This window comes from Anguilla anguilla, chromosome 3, assembly GCF_013347855.1.
Source record: "Anguilla anguilla isolate fAngAng1 chromosome 3, fAngAng1.pri, whole genome shotgun sequence".
NCBI lineage: Eukaryota > Metazoa > Chordata > Actinopteri > Anguilliformes > Anguillidae > Anguilla > Anguilla anguilla.
In genome coordinates, this window is record NC_049203.1 from 12,306,613 (window position 1) to 12,332,334 (window position 25,722).

The 25,722-nt window shown below is 43.1% G+C and overlaps 3 protein-coding genes across 4 annotated transcripts; 1 reads left to right on the forward strand and 2 right to left on the reverse strand.

The window, feature by feature from the left end:
* Positions 1-1,366: 1,366 nt before the first annotated feature.
* Positions 1,367-9,673, reverse strand: phf6 (PHD finger protein 6). Its single transcript, XM_035407533.1, has 11 exons — positions 9,519-9,673; positions 7,082-7,266; positions 6,585-6,686; positions 6,001-6,134; positions 5,628-5,674; positions 5,250-5,413; positions 4,678-4,821; positions 4,027-4,131; positions 3,233-3,366; positions 2,724-2,878; positions 1,367-2,293 (listed from the first exon to the last, which is right to left on the reverse strand). The coding sequence occupies exons 2-10, from the start codon at positions 7,220-7,222 to the stop codon at positions 2,740-2,742; spliced, it is 1,110 nt and encodes a 369-aa protein (XP_035263424.1). The 5' UTR covers positions 7,223-7,266; positions 9,519-9,673; the 3' UTR covers positions 1,367-2,293; positions 2,724-2,739.
* A 1,155-nt stretch (positions 9,674-10,828) lies between these two features.
* cab39l1 (calcium binding protein 39, like 1) lies at positions 10,829-21,905 on the forward strand. 2 transcript variants are annotated; one of them, XM_035409725.1, is made up of 9 exons: positions 10,829-11,034; positions 13,749-13,939; positions 14,300-14,464; positions 14,585-14,703; positions 16,207-16,375; positions 17,452-17,511; positions 17,623-17,688; positions 18,121-18,264; positions 18,810-21,905. In XM_035409725.1, the coding sequence occupies exons 2-9, from the start codon at positions 13,823-13,825 to the stop codon at positions 18,999-19,001; spliced, it is 1,032 nt and encodes a 343-aa protein (XP_035265616.1). In that variant the 5' UTR covers positions 10,829-11,034; positions 13,749-13,822; the 3' UTR covers positions 19,002-21,905. The 2 variants fall into 2 exon arrangements, with proteins under 2 accessions (XP_035265616.1, XP_035265617.1); XM_035409726.1 differs by lacking the exon at positions 10,829-11,034 and adding an exon at positions 11,060-11,188.
* ccdc160 (coiled-coil domain containing 160) lies at positions 20,712-23,958 on the reverse strand. The gene is made up of 2 exons (XM_035409724.1): positions 23,875-23,958; positions 20,712-23,504 (listed from the first exon to the last, which is right to left on the reverse strand). Exon 2 carries the CDS (start codon positions 23,481-23,483, stop codon positions 22,437-22,439), a length of 1,047 nt encoding a protein of 348 aa, XP_035265615.1. The 5' UTR covers positions 23,484-23,504; positions 23,875-23,958; the 3' UTR covers positions 20,712-22,436.
* Positions 23,959-25,722: the final 1,764 nt, after the last annotated feature.

Sequence of the window (25,722 nt, forward strand, 5' to 3'; positions counted from 1 at the left end):
AAATCCAATGCCGCCACAACGCAATGGGGTTACTGTGCCATAGAAAGTGCTGTCTTTCTGATGAAGCAAACCCTGCTCATTTGAAAAGAATAGGGAGTGTTTACCCTTGGGTATCATGCAATAAACTATCTACATCTGCCCACCTAATCATCCCATTAAACCTGATTGGCTACGCAATCCTTTGAATTCCCTAGCCACTTTCAATTACCCAGGCCATCACTGCAAATGAAAACTGAGCTCTTGGTTTGAAAGAAATATCTGTCCCTGATGCCATTATGTCTGTCTGCCACATATTCCCTTGGTCTTATCGTGATTACAATGTAGCTGGTGCACATTAATAGTAGAATGGCAACCAGGAATGAGAGATCAGGAACTACTCAAGTCAAAAGACTTGGTGAATTCAATCAGCAGGATAGCGAATCTACTATGGCCTAATTGGGAGGGGTCACAGATTCACTCCATCCTATGTCTTTGAATGGCTTACCAGTCTTGATCAAAGTTTGGGAAAAGTATAAAAAGAAGGTAATCGAGAGGATCAGAGTTCAGTTTGACTCCACTGAATCCAGGGTTGGTTATGTGATTTTGTTCATGCTGATGCTCTGTTCCTGCCTTTATTTTGATACAGATCTTTTTTCCCCAGTACAGTTGTTTTCTTACTACTTGCTAAATAAGTATAATAATTTAAAAAGTATGGGTTCACATAATTGGACCATTGTAGAATTAACCTGTTCAGACCCAAAGACAACCTTGCAGGTATGTATTCTTACACTGGCATGAACCACCCAAAACCTTAGGAATCCGTTCTGGTAAGATAAATGTATTCAGTGCATTTGTTTGTGAACCTGTGGTGTGGGTGTTTTAAAAATTGATAATGTGGACTGGTAATGGTCATCTTCAGAGAGTAACTTGACGTTCGCAATATTAATGAATTTTACAGCTAGCTTGGTTCTCCGTTATGGAACAAAAGTCTCAGAACCAAACAAAAATGGATCCCCAAGACCTGCTGTCAGTGTGCTGAAAGAGCATTGTTTGGTTAGCTGACACTTTTAATGAGGACTGGGGAGAGGTCCCCTTTCACGCCGATTTATGAAACTGCTCAAAGACTGTGCGATACTGCCACCTACTGGTCACATGAAAATCATGTCCCTCAACCTCACTGTGTTAACTAACCTTACAGAAATCATCTGAGTATAGGGCACATGCAAATAAGTAATGGCAAAATACTGTATTTGATAGCTAAGATGCTAAATAAAATTGAGCCGTGAATATCCAGCGAATCCTGAATTTTAGCTTTAAGGCCAGTTGATTAAATCAACAGTGCAACACCCAATTCTGAATGTGATTTAAAAAATAAAATAAAAAAATCTAATTTCATGCTACCAGAGGAATTTTAATCCTGACCGAGTATAAAGAAAGCCACAGACATTCCCAATAACAATCAAGATAATAATACAGTAGTAAAATATAGTACATGATTAAAGGGGGGAAAATATTACAGTTTCTACAAAAAGAAAATGAGAATTAGTTATGCCTCCATGATTGGCAAGAAAAAAAGGCGAACAAGACAAATAGATGACCACCTCCTTATGACGAATCCAGAAAAAGTTGATTTTGTTCCCCACCATTTTGTGTGAAACTGGGGAGCACAACGTGAGCAGGATGCAAACGAAGGCCGAGTTCCAGTCCAGTCGTTTGCAGAAAGAGTGTCAGGGCCCCACACTGAGACCAGAGTGAGCGATGACAGCACAGCTCCGTGGTCCTGTTTATCCACAGTTCTGCCCCCTGCAGGGCACCTCAGTCCTTGTTGTGTATTGTCCGCGGGAGTGTGGAGGCAACAGGACAGCCTTGCGGGGTAGGGTACAGGTTAGGGAACCGGTACTTGCAAATCAAAGTGTGCGGGGGTTCACTTCCCTGGTGGGGCGCTGCAGTTATACTTTGAGTAAGGTACTCAACCTGCTTCAGTAAAAAATACCCAGCTGTATAAATGGATTGTATGTAGAAACTGTTAGACTATAAGCTGCTCTTGATTGGGTGTCTGCTGAATGCCTAAGATGTAATGCGACTGGACAAAACTCCCCCACAGAAACCTGTATAAGTTATAGGTTACTGTAGAAGGCACGGGAGTGGCATCTGCATATGTGGCTGTGTGTCTTATCAGAGGCAGCAAGAATTTTCGGGAGAGGTTAAAATGAACGGGCCCCTATGTTTCAGAGAACAACGCAATACAAAAATATTTTTTCTGCCATCTTCGATCCATGGCACCACATCCTTGTGTCATCTTAAAAACCACCAACTGTGGGGGAGAAAACACAGATATTATGATTAATAGTAGTAGTCCAATTTCTTTTTCATGAAATCCTACATATATCAGATGGCACTGCAGTTTAAAACGTGCTTTCCTAGAAATGTAAAAACAAAGGTCCGGACTCACTGTGGCTATTAAAAATCCCATTTCAAAACAATTTCTCAACTAAGAGTCCTGGTCAAATTCCCCCATGACCGACCTTAACCCCCCCCCATCCCGATTACACAATCCTTATCCCCCCCCACCTTTACAGTGACAACAGAAAACAAAAGAGAAGCAAGTTACTAGTTGTCGGTTAAATAAAGGTAAAATAAACATTAAAATATTAATCACTGTGACTAATACAGCCATGATATTCTGTTGTTTATTAACCAGATGTTCATAGTTAAGTGAGTGGAGTCAGGCTGTATGTGCTCACTGGGAGTGAGGGGCGCCTAGTTGCCGTTGATTTGAGGCGGGGGCAAAGGGAGGGTGCCTCCATGGTCGATGCCGGCCCTCTCTCGACTGCGGCTCTCCCTCTCCTCGTCCTCTTCGTCACGCTCCTCGTTCCCGCTGTGGTTCTTACAGTACAACCTGCAGTGCACGAGATCAAGCAAATCATCACAACACAAGTTTTCTAAAAAAAAAAAAATTAATCACTTCATTCACATTTTGAATATTCCATGCCTTCGAAGCCATTCTTACATTTAAATGTGCGCTTTCAATTTAACATTCTAAGGTTCAAGCTTTCATAGGAAAACTAAAAGGATGACTTGGGCAGGAAAGATATCACATTAAATTTACAGCTGTATCTTTACAAGACAGTGAGCAGTGAGGTAGTACTGACGTCAATACGAAGTTGCCAAATTCCATTATTGTGAATTTTTTTACTGAACACAACACATAATCTGATAGAATTGAGAAGTGTGATTGGCTGCAGGCCCCTACTTGTAGATGCCTCTAGCCATGTTCTCAATGTACTTGGCCTTGTCCTGCAGGCCGCAGTGGTAGTGGTAGGTCTTCACACAGGCCTTAATTTCACACCCAATGGTGGCTCCCAGCTGGGCGCACAGGGTGCATTTCTGAGAGAGCCAAGAGCAAATATACACAAAATGGCACACAAATACAAAACACCCCTGGCCTTTCATATAAACATTAGCCTCACCTGCCAGGCTCATAACCTTATGGTTCCATTAGCCTGACCAGGTTGATGCTAGAACGTGATTTAAGTCAGCCCTAATTCCAGCAATGTGCCTTGCTAATAAACCAACGGTCAGTTATGTCTTCTTAAAAAAATAATGATCTTCTAGACTGTAGGCAGGCAGAGCTCCAACCATGGAGATGACATAACACTGGTTAAAACTCTCAAGAACCAATCAGAGCACAGAAAACAAATCTTTAAAAAACTGTAATTTGTCATCCCGAATGCTCTAGAGGTAGTCTGGGGTTGACACTTTATAAACATTAATTGTAAAATAGAGGACTTGGTCCATCATTGGGCTTTTGTTTGTTTTTTAAAATCAGCAACTATTGAGTTAACTGTGTAAATGACTGCTTTGATTGAACAATTCTGAGTAACAATACAACTGAGTAACAGCACAAACCAACCAGACCCTGTGACTCTCCAGGACCAAGACTGGGTAACTCCGCTGTAAACAATGTCTCAGGTCTAGTTTTCTATCGTGCCTTCATCCTTAAATGAGACCAATTAAATACAAGAAATCCTCTTATAAAACTCTCACCATTCGCTTTCCCCTCTTTATCTCCTGGATGACGGTTTTAATGTCGAAGTTTCCAAACTCAGCGCGGGAGGTGGTGGTGAGCTGGACGGTCCCGGACGAGAAGAGCTGCCAGGGGAACGAGACGACGGTGGTCAGGCGGCGAAACCGCATCACACATGACAGCTTTGAATCAGGGCACTCAGATGACCAGTTCAGTCTTACAGGGCTCAGTGACTGGTGATATAACTTATAGCACTGGTCCTTAAACTTTTTAATATCGGAATCCAAATTGGAAAACGTTTTTAATATCGGGACACAAATTTTAAATTTAGTAGCTTTCGGGGTCCCATCAAATACACATACTAGCATAGCCTACTGCACTACAGACTCATTCTGGGACCCACCTCATACTCTATACACCCATAACCCACTTTGGGTCCCCACCCATTGTTTAAGAAACGCTGCTTGATAGCAGTCGTCCACAGCAACTGTTCCCAAACTGTGCATTGAGACTCACTGGTGGGTCATGAGAGGGGCCGAGTGTGTGACACTTACCTTGCGTATACAACACACTTTCCTCTGAAAATGAAGTCAAATTAGAGACTGCACCCGCACTGCACATACGCGCCGAGTACGGCCGCTCCCAGAAGGCGTGTTCAGGGGAAGACCCACCATGCACTTGTAGTGCGCGGCCACCTTCTTGCCGCTGTCGGCGTGTAGCACGCCGCGCGTCTCGTTCTCGTCCTCCCCGGCGTGACAGAAGCCGCAGCGCAGGCCCGAGTCGCTGGGGCTGCCCCGCAAGGGGGAGCGGTCCCGCTGTGGGCCACACAAACACCAGGCCAGGGTCAACCCAAAAACCCCAATGCCAATGATACGAAGAGTTAGTACTGGTCCTGCTGTGTGCCACCAGGGTTACAGCTTGGGTAACTGTACCTAACCCTGATGACATTATAATCTTTGTACGGATAGCATGCTGTGACTGAAATTATCCATAAGCCATCAATTACATTAAATACTGGATTTTGGAACAGATATTTTTTTTAAATCAGTTGTTCATATGGTGGTTTATATAAGGCTGAGTCAAGATTAATAGTAAAATTCTTTTAATGAAGAGCTGTGGTCAAGAATGGCTTGGCACAAACACTAGATAATGCTCTAAACCACCTAACTCTTGGTCCATGCTCATAGTACTTTTGTCAAATCCGTTATGCTGGTTTAGCCGTGTTTGTTGAGTCTCTTCTTACGTGCAAGGCGCTCTCCATATCATCTGCTCCGTGCGAGGACGTAGAGCGGGTGTCATCCGATTGGCCGCGAGAGCTGGCCTTGATCCGCCCCTTATCTAAACGACCCCGTCCCCTGCCTCTGGGAGGGGAGGAGTCTGAGTCATTGGCCACACCCCCCAGCTCATCTATAAGTGGAAATAAAATTGAATTTGTTTGCATGAGTAGTGACTCTGGAGCCCCGTCATATGAAATGGTGTCAAGAAACATAAAGCAGTTTATGAGCTGTTGAGGCAGTGAGAGGTTTTCCATGCCATTTAACTTGAATGACCTGGAAGGGTTTTACAATTATACACAATGGTTGACAACAAGCCTGGCAGGTCGAAGAATGGAATTGGCTACCTTCGCTGGAGTCTTGTGTGGTGTCCCGGTGTTTACGACAGTACACACTGCATTAAAATTGAAACAAATACATCAGAATTAGCAAACACACCGATCAGTTTCCATAAGACACTTGGGCTGATTTAGATGACGGGCTTCAGCCCTGGTCCTAGAGAGCCGAAAGGTCTGCTGGTTTTTTCACTGTAACTCTGCACTTAATCGATCAATTAAAGCAGCTGACAACACAGTAAACTCACCTGAGCATTAACTAAGGTTAAAGTGTAAAACTAGCACAGCCTGTGGCTTCCAGGATGAGAGTTTGGGACCCCTGGTTTCACAAACTGAAGAAAAAAAAAAGTCAAGGAAACGAGGCAGAGCAGAAAGGCGCGCTCACAGGTAGATGCCCTGGGAGGGGTTCTCCTTGATCTGGGCCTTGTCCCATAGGGCACAGTAGAAGTGGTACGTCCTCCGGCAGGTCTTCACATCGCAGCCGATGGTGGCGCCAGGGCGGTGGCAGGACGAGCACATCTGGAGAGAGACAGACACACATCAGGCATCAGGCGACACACGCACGTGCACACACAGGTATTCCACCGAGGGCAGTACTCCATAACAAACAATGAAGAAGCAACCATTTACCACCATCACAAAGGAGACCACATTGTTACAGGACTTTCAGGGTGAGAGACTTATGGAGAACAGTGGTGGAAAATCTGGGTTCAGAAAGTCAAAGTCCTCCCTAGTATTTTGTTAAATTGCCTGGATTTGCAAATCAGCACAATTCTTCAGCCAGGAGGTAGAACTATTTAGTGAAATCAGCTGACGGAGTTCACAGATGGAAGAAACACAAGGCAGGACTTTAACTTTCTGACCCCTGGACTTTCCACCTCTAATGCAGTGTTGCTTTTACCATCCGTTTACCAACGAACAGGATGAACAGAAAGCGGCCTTCATTAAAATCATTACTCCGCCGCTCACCAGCTTGTTTCCCCTCTTTATCTCCTTCTTCACGTCTTCGATGGAGAAGCCGCCGATGTTCTCGCTGTCCGTGTGAGACGTCACCAGCGCGGAGGAGAAAAGCTGGAGGGACAGGCAGAGTGCAGCAGGAAGCCATGTGAGTCAGATTAGGGGCCCAAAACCCACCCCTGAGTCCCACCCCTGAGCCCTAACCGCTTAGCCCCAGCCCTTTAACCCCAACCCCTTAGCTCTTAAACCCAGCCCTTCGCTCCACCTCAGCAGACCTGCTGTCTTGATCTTTGGTGAATCGTGTGAAAGCACCCGGGCACAAATTATGCATATGTATGCATGCATGCATGCATGCATGCATGTATGTACTTATTCAGAAAATCTTAATTATTTTCTGATCTGTTGTGTTTACGCATGATAGCACTGTGCTCAGTTGCCGTTGGCTTCTTCCTGTTCGCTGGCGCACTGACTGCCCGTTGGGAAACAAGGCTGTGTCCGCTCCTCCTCACCATGCACTTGTGATGGGCGGCCACCTTCTGGTTGTCCGACAGCAGCAGCTGGCCGCACTCCTTGTCCCGGTTGGTTTTGCAAAAGGCACACTTGCGCAGACGTGCTGCCGCCCCCTTCCTCTGCCCCGATGAGCCAGACATGGCCGAGCGCTCTGTCCTCTCCGTCGCCGTGGTACCGAGCAGCACTGTCCAACCAGAGAGGGAGAAGGGAACAGGGCAGGACAATGGTGAGGGAACTAAGGGTTTTAACTCCCGGTTTTGTACCCTCGACCTAGGTACTTAACACAAATGAAATGAGTAAATCAGCCCAGTAAATACCCACCTGCATTGTTTTTACAAAACATACGCTGTATAAGTTGTACTGGACAAGAGCATCTGCTGAATATTAACTGGAGATGTACTGTAACGGTTGTGGTTAGGTAGCGTGTATCAGTGCCAGCTGTGTGCTAGCTCAAGTACCAAGTGGCCCTGACATTACAGCTTTGCTAGGGAAGGGATTACATCGCTGCTGGCGAATCTGTGCCTGGACTTGGCTGCAAGGGCACCTGTAACTGGGGCTTCATTTTTTTGAAGTCTCTGACAATAAGACTACAGGATGGAGGGCAGGAGAGGTCATTCCTAGCAGTGGATGGCAAGTTGTAAAGATCTGGGGAGAGGATTGAGTGGAAATGATAAATATAGACTTTATAGTGCCATTTACAAACAGGTGGTTGCACAACACTTCAGTGGACATTTTCCAGGGGGGGTTATTTTAAATAAATTGAGCCAATTGAGTAAGTCTGTGGAAAAAAAAAAAAAAAAACAGAAAATGATTCCCGCCCCCTTACAAAGCAAATAAACCTGGACTCCTGCAAAATAAGGAATTACAAGGAATTACAGGAAAGGCTATGATGCTAGGATGTTAAGGAGGAGGATGCTGCCGTGATAAATCAGAATGAGTTACAAGGTGCATTCTGAACAGTTGGGTCATGTAAGGGAAGCAGAGGCCAATGTTCAAACCGTCAGGAAAAGGTGAGGAGTAACTTAGAGACAAAATCATTTTAGGGGTTGTTAGGACATGAGAGTGGATTTTATAACAGTGACTTCCCTCTGTTGTGTCCATAGAAACACTGTCCCTGCACTCCTGTGTATTAACTTCTTTGAGTGTATCTGAGGTGATTGTAGCTGGCCCTAGGACTACACAGGTATGCACACACAAGGGAGAGAACTTTGGGAGAATATCTGGAAACACAGTAACAATAATACATCAAGACAAAAATTAAAATAATTAAATAAAGGGTTTAATAAATTGTATGCAGTCACGTCAGGCAGATTCACCCGTGCACACTGGAACTTTGAGAAAATACCTGAGAAAATAAATGTAACAAATTTTTTTTTTTTGAACGGCCAAAATGAAAATAATCTTTTACATTAGGGGTTTAGACTACTGTATACAGTTTTCAACTGTGCTCCCTGTAACCTTAATGTCGGTCTTTTGAATTTAACTTCAAAAACTATTATATTCGTGTTCGACTAATATAACCTACAGACACACCGAATATTATAAACAAATGTACATAATAATCAAGTCACTAAGAAACTCACAACAGTCGTTGTTTAAAAGCAAATGAAAACTAAGAACTCGCCAGAACACTCGTAAATAAACTATCATCTCTGTCAGAAAGGCTCTATTAATATAAATATAAAATAACGTATCATAACAGCACAAAACAATGTAGTCATTACTCTGAACATTAACGCAATGCTTGAGCAGTAGCCTATTACAGGCCGCTCCAGCTTCCACAATTGCAATAGATACAACGAAGCCTCATAGCGGCCGCAGGCAGAAACACCACCAACGTAGCACAACGTGCAAGCATAGCAGCCAAGTAAACAAGCAAGAACATGGTCAGAAACTGAAACGAAACATTTGTATCATTTAATGTAAAACATGTTCGAGGTAGCTGAATATCTAGCGTGATCGATACGCATCACTTAAATAATAAAAATTAAATTAGCGCAGTGTAGAAATTTTTGATTACAATCTACTGTTTTTTTTATTTCAATGTCAATTACAAAAAAAGGGGGTGTGCCACCTCCTGGATCTTGTCCGCTACATTTTTGGGGCTCTACACAAGAACACCCCTTTGAGGCCTCTTCGCACAATCAAAATTGAGGCCACAGCGAGAACTAAAACAATCGTAGTTTGATAATTGTTTTTAATCTTAAAGCCAACATCCCATTCATTCTGGTGTATTTCCTAAATCAGTAGACCTGGCGCTTGGGGTTTACCCGCTTTCAGTGCACAAGCGCCATACGCTACCCCTGCACGTTCAGTTTCTCGAAAACGGAGGGGGATTCACTTTTGAGCACAAGTACGCCTCCCGCTCGTATCGGCCATATAGCTCTACTCGTGGTTTTATTCCCCAGTTAATAATGACAGATATAAATATCTTACCCTTCTTAGTGTGTTCTAGTCACGTTGCTCCGCTGTGATGGTAAAAGAGAGGAAACGTGTATGCGGGTGTGAGGGATTTTTTCGTCTTTCCACTGTGATGGGAGCGCTTGCGGATTCTTAGCTTCGCCACTGCGTATGATTCGTGTGACGTTGCGTACTGCATAAAGCACGTTTGTTTGTCAGACATTAAAATACCCGCCCCTCACGCACGCTGCTCTTGCTCCTCACCTTACAGCCATGCAACAGTAGCCAATTGAATCATAAAAGTGTTAGAATATTTAGTGTCATTGCTTAAAGTTTATTTCCGAATTCCCAGGTGTACACATCAGTGTTCACTGGGTCAGTTAGTTTCACCTGATACACGTGTTAGTTTCAGTTTATCGCAGATTTAAAGGCAGATTTTATATGAAGGTCAAAGCTGCCTCTATATTGAAATTGGGATTGACACAAATGCTCTGTTAACAATTCGCGATTAAACAAAAGGCTATCTTTATTGCTTTATGTCAATAACATGCCTGATAAAATGTTGCGCTTTGCAACAAGAAAAAAAAAACAATCAGACGAAAAATAATAATACATTCAAAACATCTTAATACATAAAACTATGATTTGCGCAGAAGTCTCTCGGCTGCTACAGTTTCGTTAATAGAAATATGATAACTGGTTTCCCTGGTTTGTGCGATGACAAAACGTCAGTAGGCTATACCCGTACACTCGAGATGTTTTGCCAACTTTTGCTTGGAATATGACTGGCTATTCGTAATATGACTTTACAATGGCTTTTGAGGTTGAGGGCAACTTTATGAAATAGTTTTTATGACTATGAAATTAAATACATTGTACATTTTACGTTTTTAATGGTATCTATTGAAATGATTAGGGTATATATTTTAAATATGGTTTGGTGTCGTAGTTAATTCAAAACCAATGTTTATCACATTTTCGGGGTAAAGGAGTCTGTTCTCAGATAGACAAAAATAAACTTTAGTTTGGTAAGAAATTTCTTAAATCACTTTTCAACTACATTTCAATGTCTGTGCAATCAATGTTAGGCTGTGCGATGCAATTAATAGCTTTATAGGCCTAACATGGCTCGATATAGCCCACACACCTTTGTATTCTATGAAATCACAAAACGAAAATCTGATCCAATTGTTAGAGAAACAGCCATAGGTGTGCGTTTCCTTTTATTTCTTTGCTACAATTTTATTACTAATTTTAATAATATTATTAGCGAAGGAGGAGTTGTCTTGTGGCCATTCTGATTGGTTCAGTGACATCTCAGTCAGTTTACGGCGCTCGCGAGTTTTCCACGCGCACCCTTCTGTCTCTCCCGTGGGGAAGATAGAGAGAGTGTGAGAGACAGATAGCAGTGAAAAAGAGGTTGGACTACCGTTTGCTGAACTAATTTTTTCACGGAACTACAACAGGGAGACATAGCTGGGCATGAGGACATTTGTCATTACTATAAGACATTTTATTTGTTAGCCAGCAAGTTATTACAAAGTCAAGCTCGGTGAGTTGCTAGCTAATGTAGATGTATTTCTACTTTCAAAACTAACGTTAGCTATGCTAAGTTAACCCAAGGTTGGATTCTCTTTTTGTGACGTCTTATGAAGGAAACTAAATGATAATGTATGTTGCTACATGGTTTACTAGCTGAGTAACATGTAAGTATTGCAAACTGGCGATTCGATAACTAGCTAAATAACTCGGGACCTAACTACAGATAAGTATTTTGCTTACATTCGCTGGCTAGTAATGTGAATTCGAGATTTTAATGCAGAAAAGTTAGGTAATTAGCCAACTAGGTTGAGCGATTCAGACAAATTCCTTAGGCTAAAATGTCGGAGTCATATGTCGTTGGTAGTGCTTGCCTTAAATTAATGGATAAACTTTTAATTATTATTTAGCTACATTGTTTATGCTGTTTTCCAATTATGTTTTAGCTAGTTAAGTAAGACGGTTCACTGATACCGGATATTACTTTGGAAATCTACCAACTCGTATCGCTTGCCTATCTCCGTCAGTGGGTGGAGACAAGTTAGCCAGCTAGCTAGCTTGCCTTGTGTAGCTAACGTTTGATGCAGGGAGTTCTCTTGCGGAATAACTCGCTAGATTGAATCCATTTTAAGGAACTAGCGTTACATCTGGGTTTTCTGGCTACAGCTGTTTGTTGAACCAGTTAACTGCTAGCAATAACACGGCAGCTGCTGGTCGTGTCATTACACGCGAAAGCAGTGGGTCAACCACAAGGGTGTGAATTAAACAGAACAAACGTTAGTTTGATAAATAACTAGCTCGCTACATAGACTATCAGTTTCTATCGCGTTCCCAGTCTGACAACCCTGTCTATTCTGGCTATAATGTCTATCGCGGATTTGCATTGGAGCCACTTGTATATTCATACCACAATGTAGGCCTTCCTTTTCGAAGATTTGTTAGCAAGATTTCTGTTGTAAATGGAATGAATCGTAGTTTTATACTCAAATTATACCCATGCTGACGTGTGGTTTTTTTACAATAATTGTTAATTGTTAGATAGTTAGGCAATTTACTATGAAGCTCTCGGAAAAAAACTTGTTTGTAAACGATGATTCTAATCCTGTCACGATTTAAGGGCTACTTAGAATCAATGTCATTCGTAGTTATCAAGCTTCCAAGTGATGCGCATGGTTGTGAGACACTCTTTTCTACTATGAAGGATATTTTTAAAATTTTGCATTTTAGGTTTTTGGCAGACCGCTTATCCGGGGCAACAAACATATCTTAAGCTTAAATGATTTTACGGACAATTCATTTATGCAGCTGAATATTTTAATTACTGAAGCAATTCAGGTGAAGTATCCAGAAGTGCCATAACTGGGTATTGAACCTGCAACCTTGTAGTTACAGTTAACCATTCTGAGTTAACCATTTCACTACATGACTGCCCCTTTGTTGGTTATTATTCAATAAATATTCAATACTTAGGCATCAGCCGCAATTAAAATAATTTGTCTTTGTGACTCCATTTAAATGGACTTTGGACCCCTGTTGGTTAGTCAAACGTCAACAAGTTGTGTGTTAGTTATCCATATATATTTTGCATATTGATTCAATAACAGGGTTGATTGGTGTATCTGTGACAAGGCAGTAACAACATTTTGTGTACTCAAGCTACTGTTTCTGTTTTCCTATAGGAGTGAGGACATCCACAGGGCAGCCATGTTGGATGTGTATCCATTCATTTTAATTGTCTTAAGTCAATGTTCCCACTGCCAAGGTTCTGCCCAGAAGTCTTTACAAAAACAGTGACATATTTCACCAGCATGGGAAACTGGCAAATGATACCGCTCAATAATAGTAATCCCACAGATCTCCTCTGGGTGCCAGAGTGCTCTCTCTCACATGATGTCACTTCCTTTCCAGAATTTGCATATAAGACTAGTTTGCAAGAGTGCAGGGCTGTTGAGGCGTAATGGGAAAATGAGACTGGGATCTGCCTGACAGTTAAACTCCCTTTCGCATCAGTTGTGCTGTTAAATACCGCAGATGAAAACGTGCTTAAATTATGGTATTTGATTCTGTGGGTATGTCATTTAATTATAGGACGGCAATGCAGTATAATGGGTAAGGAACTGGTTTTGTAACCTAAAGGTCACAGGTTTGAATCCCAGGTAGGGTAGGACACTGCTGTTGTACCCTTGAGGTACTTAACCTGCATTGCTTCAGCGTATATCCACCCGTATAAATGGATACAATGTAAATGCTATGTGAAAGTTGTGGAAGTTGCTCTGGATAAGAGCGTCTGCTAAATGCCTGTAATGTAATGTACAGTAATGCTAATAAACAATATCAGCTGACAGGGCGGTGCAAGCTAAACCCGAGTCCAATATGTAAGACACTGGACTCATCACGTCTGAAATTACTGCAAGGACTTTTTTACTCCATTGCCTGTCATTTCATATAAATCTTTATTGGGCATTTCATTTTTGCATTAAGTCAGAGTTTTAAAAATGATTATTGAACAGTGTATTTAAGTCTCTTGTGTAATCGGTGTCAGTAATGAAAAATTGAAGGCAGCCAAGTACTTAATCTGAGAAAAAACATTCTGCGGGCATTCATTGTAGGCTTGTCACAGGGAATGACTGCAGTGTCTTGAGAACTTCAGCTCCTTACAGATAGTATTCTCATTTACTTACTGTTCATTTCACAGTCTCATGTTTTCCTGTCCTCTTTCTGTCTCAGTCATTTCAGTCCTCCCCAAGTGACCCAGGTGCCTTACTTCCTGCCAGCAGCACTGCCAACGTCGCCTTCCCATCATGCCGTTCCCTTTTGGGAAGTCTCAGAAGAGTCCGGCGGAGATGGTCAAAAGCCTGAAGGAGAATGTGGCCTACTTAGAAAAGCTGGACGCGTCGGAGAGCAAGAAGTGCGAAAAGGTTAGCTGAGATCTGAGGCTGCCGCTCTGGAAAAAGACTTCTGTTGGCGTCTCATGCGCTGAGACAAGTTGGTGAGAATTGTGCCCCTGTGTGCTGTGAGGGAGCATCGAGATTATCGCTGTTGGTATGACTGTGCTTTGCGGGTCTGAATGGGTTTTAAACCAGGGCCCTTATTGAAGCATCTTAGCCTTAGCCTAATTTAGCCTTCTCTTCTCATGATGGATAAGGTTAGGATATAGACAGAGGAGTCCCCGTCCTACGACACCACTCCTACTGTGTGACACTTTGTGATCTGAATATGGGCATTGCCGCTGTTTGTCTCCATGAAGTCATTGCGAGCGTGACGCGTTGCCCCCGCAGGTTGCGGAGGAGGTTTCTAAGAACCTGGCCTCCCTGAAGGAGGTGCTGTGTGGCACGAGCGAGAAGGAGCCGCAGACGGAGGCCGTGGTGCAGCTGGCCCAGGAGCTGTACAACACCAACCTGCTCATCTCCCTCATCGCCAACCTGCAGAGGATCGACTTCGAGGTGAGGAGGGACTCCTTTTGGAATAGGTGTGCGTGCGCGTGTATGTGCGTGTGCGTGTGTGAGAGTGTCTCTCTCGTAGGAGGCAAATATCAATTTAATAAAATAAAATTTGGTCTGCAGGGGAAGAAGGATGTGGTGCAGCTGTTCAGCAACATTGTGCGTCGTCAGATCGGCACTCGGACCCCCACTGTGGAGTACATCTCCTCACACCCACAGATCCTGTTCATGCTGCTCAGAGGGTGAGTTTCATCCCGGGGCTGCAGTTTGCAGGTACGAGAGCACAGAGGTGGTGTTCACAGATGCTCACCTTGAGTAGGTATGAGAGCACAGAGGTGGTGTTCACAGATACTCACCTTGTGCAGGTACGAGAGCACAGAGGTGGTGTTCACAGATGCTCACCTTGAGTAGGTACGAGAGCACAGAGGTGGTGTTCACAGATGTTCACCTTGTGCAGGTACGAGAGCACAGAGGTGGTGTTCACAGATGTTCACCTTGAGTAGGTATGAGAGCACAGAGGTGGTGTTCACAGATGCTCACCTTGTGCAGGTATGAGAGCACAGAGGTGGTGTTCACAGATGCTCACCTTGAGTAGGTACGAGAGCACAGAGGTGGTGTTCACAGATGCTCACCTTGAGTAGGTACGAGAGCACAGAGATGGTGTTCACAGATGCTCACCTTGAGTAGGTACGAGAGCACAGAGATGGTGTTCACAGATGCTCACCTTGAGTAGGTACGAGAGCACAGAGGTGGTGTTCACAGATGCTCACCTTGAGTAGGTACGAGAGCACAGAGGTGGTGTTCACAGATGTTCACCTTGTGCAGGTACGAGAGCACAGAGGTAGTGTTCACAGATGCGCACCTTGTGCAGGTACGAGAGCACAGAGATGGTGTTCACAGATGCTCACCTTGAGTAGGTATGAGAGCACAGAGGTGGTGTTCACAGATGCTCACCTTGAGTAGGTACGAGAGCACAGAGGTGGTGTTCACAGATGCGCACCTTGAGTAGGTACGAGAGCACAGAGGTGGTGTTCACAGATGCTCACCTTGTGCAGGTATGAGAACACAGAGGTGGTGTTCATAGATGCTCACCTTGTGCAGGTACGAGAGCACAGAGATGGTGTTCACAGATGCTCACCTTGAGTAGGTACGACAGCACAGAGGTGGTGTTCACAGATGCTCACCTTGTGCAGGTATGAGAACACAGAGGTGGTGTTCACAGATGCTCACCTTGTGCAGGTATGAGAGCACAGAGGTGGTGTTCACAGATGCTCACCTTGAGTAGGTACGAGAGCACAGAGGTGGTGTTCACAGATGTTCACCTTGTGCAGGTATGAGAGCACAGAGGTGGTGTTCACAGATGCTCACCTTGTGCAGGTATGAGAGCACAGAGGTGGTGTTCACAGATGCTCACCTTGTGCAGGTATGAGAGCACAGAGATGGTGTTCACAGATGCTCACCTTGAGTAGGTACGAGAGCACAGAGGTGGTGTTCACAGATGTTCACCTTGTGCAGGTATGAGAGCACAGAGGTGGTGTTCACAGATGCTCACCTTGTGCAGGTACGAGAGCACAGAGGTGGTGTTCACAGATGCTCACCTTGTGCAGGTATGAGAGCACAGAGGTGATGTTCACAGATGCTCACCTTGTGCAGGTATGAGAGCACAGAGGTGATGTTCACAGATGTTCACCTTGTGCAGGTACGAGAGCACAGAGATGGTGTTCACAGATGTTCACCTTGTGCAGGTACGAGAGCACAGAGGTGGCTCTGAACTGCGGGATGATGCTGCGGGAGTGTCTGAGGCATGAACCCCTGGCCCGCAGCGTGCTCTTCTCCGAGGACTTCTACTGCTTCTTCCGCTACGTGGAGCTGTCCACCTTCGACATCGCCTCCGACGCCTTCGCCTCTTTCAAGGTACGGACCCTTTTCCGATTCACTGTGACCTCAGCATCTAATCTGTGAGCCCTTTTCATTTCCCTTTTCTCCTACCACTTTCCCTCAGTTTAAATTGAAGGTGTCTGTAGCACAATATTCCTCCACTCACTTTACAATGTACCATTTCACAAGATTAAAATGATCATTCTTAACAATTAAGTGCTTAACTGGTTGCTGGTTGACACCAGAAACTCTTGAATGTTTCCACTCATCGTTCTCATTATATCATATCATTTTAATTCCTAAAAGCCTTTAGAAAGTACCACTCAAATGACAAATAATGACCCTCATGAAAATTGGATTCAGCATAGAGCACCAACTGAAATAATACAAATCCAATTTTAAGAGAGTGTTGCATGAATTTGTACGAAGTATAATTTCCCTGTGATTGGGGTTGGGGGGGTCCTGCTTCTTCTCATGCAAAGCAGTTTGTTTTTTATTTTTTATTTGAAATCATTTTTGAGGTGTGGGGGAGGGTGAGAAGGTGCTCATATAATACAGACAGAAAGAGATCCATAAATGCAAAATATGTGAGTTAATTTATCCTTGGACTGCAAGGAACCTGTTCAAGTGTAGTCTCCACACTAAAAGATATTGAAGCAAAATGTGCAATGGGGGACTTCAAGCAGCCATTTTAGTAAAAGAAGGAAGATTTGATAAGAGTGTATAATAGTAAATAAGCTTGCCCACAATGAGCCATGCCCTGTAAAGGATGTGAAAGCCAGCCTACAGAACTGCAGCCTGTGACCTTTAAATATTGTGACATGGAGCTGAGCCCAAGTTATTGCCTGCTATCAATTGAAGATTGAATACATACTTGTGTGTAGCAAGAGTTTGTTCAGAGTTTTCTGTGCTCTGTTACGTTAAATTATAGCGTATGTACCCACTACTCGCTCTAGAGGAGCTCCCTCTATTTTCCAGCTCAAGCAGACTGCAAGATCTCAGTTCCTCATCCTAAAATGCATTGAAGAAGTTCAGACAGCAGTCTGGAATGACATTTCAAAAAGACTGAGCTTGATTCTGATGGAATTAAAATTTTTTGTTTTTTTATTTAGGATCTGCTCACAAGGCACAAGATCATGTGTGCCGATTTCTTGGAGACAAATTACGAAAGGGTAAGAATCTATTTTCTTCAGTTTGCACTTTTTGTGTTTGAAATAAGTAAAATATCAGTAACAAGTAGAAATAGTTGTTTCTCTGTGCATTAAAATGTGCTATCATTTTAGGTGTTTACAGAATATGAGAAGCTCCTGCATTCAGAAAACTATGTCACCAAACGACAGTCTTTGAAGGTACATTCCTGTTTTAACTGACAATCTAAACTGTAGAATGTGCATTCAATAATGTTACTGTTGATTAGAACATTTGGTGCATGTTACTGGACCGATATCACATCCAGTTTGAGTTCCCTAACAGCCCTATAAATGCAAGATTACTTGATATGACTTGTGGATTACTTTTGATCCTTTGAATAAGATAATTATGTTTGAGATTGGCAATAATTTCACTGTATTTCTTTCTTTTATTTGTATTTGTGCAATGAAATGTTAAACATGTTATAGGGATTTTTTTTTACCTTTCTCTTCATATGAAAGTATTGCATCTGACAGTCACTGACTGGTAAACTTAGTTTAGCAGAATGCGTCACCCAAGGTTTCAGTCTTGTCTGGACTCAGTCTTGTCTGGAGCATTAAAGGCTGATGCTAAGTAACGACTCTGTGCAGCTCCTGGGTGAGTTGCTGCTGGACAGGCACAACTTCACAGTCATGACCAAGTACATCAGCCGCGCTGAGAACCTGAAGCTGATGATGAACCTGCTGAGGGACAACAGCCGCAACATCCAGTTTGAGGCCTTCCACGTCTTTAAGGTGTGTTCAGGGGAGCCGTGTTAGTACTTCAGGCTATCATATAGAATTATTGGGCCTCATTCACAAGGCTTTTCTTAAATTATTCTTGATTTTGTTCTTAAAAATGTTCCTACAACAAAAAACAATGCAGGATTCATGCGACACATGTGCAGGCTGTTGATTTTGTGCATATCCCAGGTGTATGAGATGACGCATGCTGACTGTTTATAATTTTTAGGTGTAATCCTGTTTATGTGATTAGCATAAGACAATGGCCATGCACATATACTGATGAGAAAAAAATGATGAATGCCAGAATGTTCCCGGACGCACAGTATACGATCAAATGTGATCGTACAGGTTTCGTGAATGAGTCCCATTGCCTTTCCAAAATGATCCTACATTATTCCTACTAGTTTACACACACACACACACACGACTAAAAAAGTTGGTTCAGGCCCCATATGATTGGGAGTCTAGACCACAACATTCTGTTGGTAAAAAAAAAAAAAAACCCGTAGACAGACCGCACTGATTAAGGGATTATGCGCTTCTGCCTGCGCCAGGTGTTCGTGGCGAACCCCAACAAGACGCAGCCCGTGCTGGACATCCTGCTGAAGAACCAGGCCAAGCTGGTGGAGTTCCTGAGCCACTTCCAGACGGACCGCGCCGAGGACGAGCAGTTCTGCGACGAGAAGAACTACCTCATTAAGCAAATCCGGGACCTCAAGAAGCCCGCCGCCCCGGGAGAGGCCTAGAGGGAGGGGCGGAAACAAGGGCGAGCGAGTAAGCGAGGGAGTGAAGGAGAGGGAAATGGATGGAGAACGTCATTTCGCGAGGGGAGAGATGTAGAAAGGAAGGCACAGCCACTGTGGAATACCTCCTGTTCTGCTTCCACACTGGGATGGATCAAAGAACAGGCACACCCTTCTAACCCTTCCTCTCTTGTCCATTTCTGCAAATGCGTGAGTATTTTGGGACGGAGGTTGAATTCTGGGGAAAACGAGTGAGCGGATGCTAAACCAACCCTCCTACATGAAATTGGGGCATAGGATAGGATAGGATTTAATGTATTCACCTAACTGATTAATTAATTAGGCTAATTGTACACTACACAATCATTCACAGAATGCACACACTCTTGACTAACGTTGTCTTTTTAAAATATCAGTATGTTTGTCTCATTAAAAAAAAAAAAAACGTTTAGGGAAAGTACAATTGCAACGTTAAGTAAACTTGTAACCTCAAAGTCCATTTCAAACCGGTCACATTTCTGCTGGAAAGAAGTCACTTACACAGATAACCCGGCCGCAAGCAGCATCTCCACCCAAAGCGTGGTTGAAATATGATACTTGTCCAGGGCCTCAGAGTGAAAGGGGGTGGATGGTTTGTGTGTGGTAATTCCAGCCTTATAAGGAGCCGTGCACTTGTGTCATATTAGAATATAGAATTAGAGTTTCCTTTTTCTTCTGTGGCGGGAATAGCCTGTGATAAACGTGTACATAGCAACTGCATCATTTCTGATCCAGAATGTAGGAAATGATTCCATAATATCTAGGTTTGTTTGTTTTTGAAGCTGGCTTTTTGTTCTTTGACTTTTAACAATAAGTAATAGTCACACAAAACACCAAAATTTCTGAATTGCATGTATCTTTGCAGAGCACTTTTTTGCATTTTCATGCCAGCAAGCCTTTAAAAACTGTTGGAAGGTTTAACTTAATATTATCTCACAATATTTGAGAGGGGAGCTGAATGTCTGTTTGTGCATGGATATAACCGTAGGCCAAGAGCAGTACCATAGAATCTTGAGGAAGTGGTGGCCACAAATTCCTAGTCGTTACAATAATTTAACAGAAACAATCCATTTCTCACTAGTACAAATACTGATAAACTGACCAAGGCAATTCTATGAGACTGGCTGTCAACATAAAAATTAACAGGACACTTTGGGTCCTGTATTCGTATGTTATTGATTGGTCAGTTTTTGATAGTTGTGAATACAGATTATTTCCACATTTGAAATTTCATGATCTGCACTGTGAAACTTGAATGAACCACAATTGTGGAAGTACACCTTCTCAAATGTCCTCATTGCCTTAACTTATTCTCATTTTAGTGACTGGATGCTTCTCTGGTTTAAGAAAATAATAATAAAGTATATATATATATGTAAGTACTTCCAGCAATATTTCCATTTTAAGTGGTCCAGACAAAGCAGGACCCAGGCCTCTTGACAAAGGTCATGGTTTGTTTTGCTTTCAATGCCAAACTGGCATCTAACTTTAGTTTGTCATCTTTTTGCACAAATCTTCTCATACCTCAAAGATGTACTCTACTTTTCCTGATAAAAACGTATATCTAATAGTTGAGGAGGGGCCAACTTTCACAAGAGATGAAACACATTTTATTTGTAGGAAGCCTTAAATGCCCTTTGCTGTGATGAAAATACAGATTCATTTAATGTATCATTTACAAAATTTACTTTATGTCGAAAAGATGCGCATCGTTTTACAAATCAGTTTCATTCAACGTTAAAACGTCATTTTTACCAGTGATACCAAAATGGGAAGCAGAAAAAAAATGTTATCCCTGACCCCAAATGTAACCTGACCCTTGGATGATCGTCAGTGGCCTGATGACGGACCGTTTAGAACAGACCTGATGAGTCCGATGGAGGAAGGGTCTTGAACGAGCTTGGCTGATCAGGGTATGGATTGACATCCTTGGACAGAGAACTGATGGGATATCCTCGAGTGTAGCACTTGAGAATACATCTGAATAAGTGAGTTCCAGAACATATTGGGTGCAAAATAAATTTTAAAAATGTAAGCTTGAAAATCCGTAGATCTAGGGCACCAAAATTTAAAATTTTGTTTGGGTGAGTACAAAATGTGTTTCATGGGATCACGTTTGTGCGATGATATGTGGTATATTGACGATTTGGACCCCTTATATGCTCAATGTTTTTATTTTATTTTAATATATATATATTTTTAAGAGGTTTTAAAGTATATGTTTTATATTGGGCTGGCTGTGCAGCGTGACATTAGCTTGGTCAGTGCCTCAGCAGGCTCCAGGCCTGAACAGGCACTGCTGGCTGCCGCTGCGGCTGCTTCATCGGCCTCTTTCCCATGTGTTTGGCGGTACATTACGGTGGTTGCCTAGCTTCCTTTCTTCACACAAAAAAGCAAACCACTCTCTGAACATCGCTCTGGTTGGAACGGGCGATTATTTGAAATGAATGACAAGAGTGAAGGGTAGTTAACCATACTATTCTTTTTTTTTTGTTGTTGTTAAAAATCTTAAGTTGAACGGTTTTTTTAATATGTTGGCATTGCAGCTGAATGTGTATAATTGGACACATCAGGAAAGACGTGGTCGTTGAGAGCTTTGTGGATATGCCCATGAGTATTTAACAGAATCCACAGCACTGGGGTAGCAACAGAGGCTTCATATTGATGCATGTCAAAATGTGATGTAGGTGGCTTGGCTGATTTCACATGAGAGTTTGAAACGCATTTTATCTTTTTTTGTACTTGTGATTGGGTTGATCTGTTATTTTTATCACTCCATTTTCCTGTTTTTTTCCTGCTTCCAAAGAATTATCTGTGTGGGTGGAGAACCGTAAATGTGTACATATGTTTTATTTTAAAAGGTGTTGGCATATTTAAAACAAAAAAAAATCAATGAAAAACTAAAAATTAAAAATTCCTTGCATACCAGATTGTGTCACCTTTTCTTTCATGAATAAAGGACATCTGCTTTAACAGAAACTTATTTCCTACAAACTTCCCCATGATCACATGCTGTACCTTATTAACAAGATCCTTTCCTGCTATTGGTTTTCATGATATTTTCCCCCCTCAGAATTTGTAATCATAAATTGTGCTTCATTCAATTTACCACTGTATGCAATGAGCACTGCTGCTGAAGGGTTTGCACTCTGATGAACTGTCCAACAAGCCTAGTGACTACAGCACCCCACAGACCCCACAGTGCTATTGGAGCGGGAGTGCTGATCTGAGTAGAGGAATGACTTTCACTAATTACAACTAGTAGCTTGTGCTAGCCTTTATCTTCACTGATACAGGTTGGACAGTTCAGCCATCACCAAAATTACCTTGGCAAACATGCTTTTGTGCAGATAAAATATGTACAGTACCATTAAAGACACAGTTTGATTGAATACAGGCCTAAATGTATGAGATCCTGTCGGCACTGCTCTCCCTGGTCTCCCGTGGAGGGTGTCCAGTGAAATGCCTGCGCAGGAGCTCCAGTGCGGTATGGCTGCGGGCGTGGCTCTGCCTCTCAGCCTCCAGCTCTGCGCGGACCGCCTGCAGCTCCCTCTGCAGCCCCTGCAGGGCCGCCTCGCGCTCCACCCGGGCCACCTCGGCCTGCCTCCGGTCCTCCTCCTCCCGCTGGCCCCTCAGCCTCTCCAGCTCCCGGACCAGGCCGGCGTTCTCTCTCCTGGCCTCCCACGCCTCTTCCTCGGCCTTCCTCGTCCCCGCGGCGGCACGCTGGGCTTCCTGGGCCCTGTCCCTGGCCTCGGCCGCCTGCCGCTCCAGCCGTGCCTCTCTCCCGCGGGCCTCGGCCCTCAGCGCGTCCAGACGGAGCTTGCACTGTGCCGCCGCCCGCTTTGCCCGGCCCAGCTGCTCCTCCCGCTCGTCCAGCAGCCCCTGCAGCCGCCGCCGCTCCTCCCGCTGCTCCCCAGCCTCCGCCCGCGCCAGCCTCAGCTCCGCCCTCAGCCGCCGGCGGTCCAGCTCCACCTCCCGCACGGCCCTGCGCAGCGCCGAGAGGTCCCGCTCGTTCCAGATGCACCTCTCCCCCTCCTCTTCCTCCTCCTTTCCCCCCTCCTCATCCTCAGACTGGCCGGGAACCATGCCTTTGTGGCCTGCACGTTTGGGGTCCGTTTCCTCCGATTCCCCCTCCCTGACCGTCATTTTTGATAGCCTCTCCCTCCTCTGTACACTCTCTCTCAGCTGCACCTCCCGCAGGGCAGACCTGTAGATCTCCTGCACCCTGCGGCTCCTCTCCTCGTTCTCCTTCTCTGAAGCCACCTGCAGGGGGGAGCTGGGTTCCTGCAGCCTGGGTCTTCCATCGCTGCCCTCGAGCAGGTCAAGCACCGTGAAGTGAGGACGGAACAGCTCTGCTACCCAGTGTGGCTCCTCTGGCTTAGTCTCCGTATCTGATTCCTGTGGATCTAGCGCTGGAAACTCCACTCTGGCTCTCTCTCTGTCCATTGATGATAGCTCTCATTCACACTGGTTTGAAACGGTAAACAATTCTGGGTAAGGCACTTGTGTCCAGATAAACTTTTGACATAGATTAACAGTTTCATCGACCCCTCCCCCTTGCAAACAGACACACGCAATTTGTTTTCAGCGACTTGGCTACACAATGTAATGTTTTATTTGTGAACTAACGTTAGACTGACTATATCATAAGCTAATAAGTATGCAAGATATAAAACCAGCCTCTGAGGCAAAAGACTCGTATCGCGATCGTTCTACATAACTATATCTGCATTGTAGTCTGTATATGTAAACGATTCTTCGACATATATTTTATATCGCCACATTGAATTTAAAAAAATGTAATACTAATTGGTGAATTCAAAAAAATGAAACGTACCCAAGCGTTTCAATCAGGGCTACCGAGATGTCCGTTACTATGCAAAAGCAAAGCACAGGCAAAGAGTGACGTTTTGCACAAAAGCATCACATCCGACTACCATAGAGTATGAAAGATGACGCCGGGAATTGTGGGATAAGCTTACACCAAAACCGATTTCAGTTCAGGATTGATGGGAGTAATGTGCGCGTTGTTAAATTCTGCTTACGTTACTTAAACTCGGTAGCCACGCGAAGTGCTTTTTGTATCAACGCTGTAAATCTGACAACAGCTAGCCCCATACAATTCATACATTCACGAACTAAGCCTAAATGACTGAACTGCTAAATTCTTTATTTGTGTGGACAAGCGGGTTGTCTTCACAGGCCCAGATATCAAGTAAGCTTATACATTTTAGATTACTGGTTGGGGCCGGTGCTTATTAATATAAACACTAAACATGAATACGTCCATCTATATTTCCTCAATAGTTTACAGACAATTGGTATTATCAGAGAGGATTTAGAAAATGAGTTCAGAAGGGCAAATTAGTAGCCTATTTGATTCTCGAACTTTCGGACACAGAGGGCTTGTGAAGATGTTTTATAAGAAATATGCTCTCGAATTCCCAACAGTGGTGTATACGTTGGTACCCAGAACGAAGGTGTCTGTGACTCTTTTCAACCTGATGTGGCAGAGCAAGAGTTAAAATGAATTAATTATTTGATTCAATTACGTCCGTACTATTGCTATTTTGGTTCAGTTTTTTTCTTTCATTTTCCAGTACCGGTGGAAAAAATTAATCAGTACCGACAGAAATGTGTGACTGGGATTTCTCATATGCTACTAAAACCATTACCAAACTATGTATCTCTGCCTTTCGGTGCTGGTCTTATAGGATAGCCTACTCGTTCACCGTGCCATACATTGCGATGATGGAAAGAATGATGCTTAAACGCAAAACGAACTCCTAAGATAAAACACATATTCAATAGCTTAATGGTTGAATTTGATATTAAACCATTTCATTTCAATTGATTTTGCTGTATATGATTAAAATAACTGACAGCTCATGTGACACCTTCAGAAACATTATTTAAACACAAAACAAATGGATACATGAATAACTGATGGACATACATTATTATAATGAAACACAGTTACTGTATGAACTACTATTTTATATACAGCAAAATGTCAGAATTTCTATTATCCACACCCTCGTTAATTTCATAGTTTCAAGGCGATATAGATTTACTTCTGTTCCAAAAATGTTAATTATGAGATAATGTGCTTTGAAATGGGGTGTGGTAGGCTTATGTCCACTTGAATACACAAATCAGTGTGAATAAAATATAGACTAATTAATAAATAAGTAAAATATTTTGTATAATAAATTGTTAATTTGTTGGTTGTCACTGAATAATCTTATAATCTCCCTCTCTCTCCCTCTCTCTCGCTTTATCGCTCTCTCTATATATATGTGTGTGTGTGTGTGTGTGTGTGAATTACAATGCATGGACAACACAATACAATTTAACAGAAACAAAATTATGATCCAGCAACAAGGTTTTAGTGAAAGAACAAGCTACAAGCTTGTTGCAATTAATGTAGGCTACTATTTAAACAAATGTATGGCCAAAACTACTTTACATTGTATCAAAACAGCTGACTTGAGTTATTAAACATCCAAGAATTGTTGTAAAGAGTCAGAATGCACCCACTTTAATACGTTTGGAAGTCACAGTTGTAAAAAATAAATAAATAAAAAAGACATTTTCACATGTTAAATTTCATTTGAAACTTAATTTGAAACCTATAAGTTTTACTGAATAGCACAATATTAACAATGCAATTTGGTAACTCCTT

Bases quoted from the DNA above. Each gene is read 5' to 3' on its own strand.
- phf6 (XM_035407533.1), bottom strand. From the start codon at position 7,222: ATGTCTGGCTCATCGGGGCAGAGGAAGGGGGCGGCAGCACGTCTGCGC. The intron at 5,414-5,627 runs GTAGCCAATTCC...TTCCACTTATAG, and splicing joins CACACAAGACTCCAGCGAAG to ATGAGCTGGGGGGTGTGGCC. The intron at 4,132-4,677 runs GTGGGTCTTCCC...TTCCCCTGGCAG, and splicing joins CCGCGCACTACAAGTGCATG to CTCTTCTCGTCCGGGACCGT.
- cab39l1 (XM_035409725.1), top strand. From the start codon at position 13,823: ATGCCGTTCCCTTTTGGGAAGTCTCAGAAGAGTCCGGCGGAGATGGTC. The intron at 14,465-14,584 runs GTGAGGAGGGAC...TTTGGTCTGCAG, and splicing joins TGCAGAGGATCGACTTCGAG to GGGAAGAAGGATGTGGTGCA. The intron at 16,376-17,451 runs GTACGGACCCTT...TTTTTTATTTAG, and splicing joins ACGCCTTCGCCTCTTTCAAG to GATCTGCTCACAAGGCACAA.
- ccdc160 (XM_035409724.1), bottom strand. From the start codon at position 23,483: ATGGACAGAGAGAGAGCCAGAGTGGAGTTTCCAGCGCTAGATCCACAG.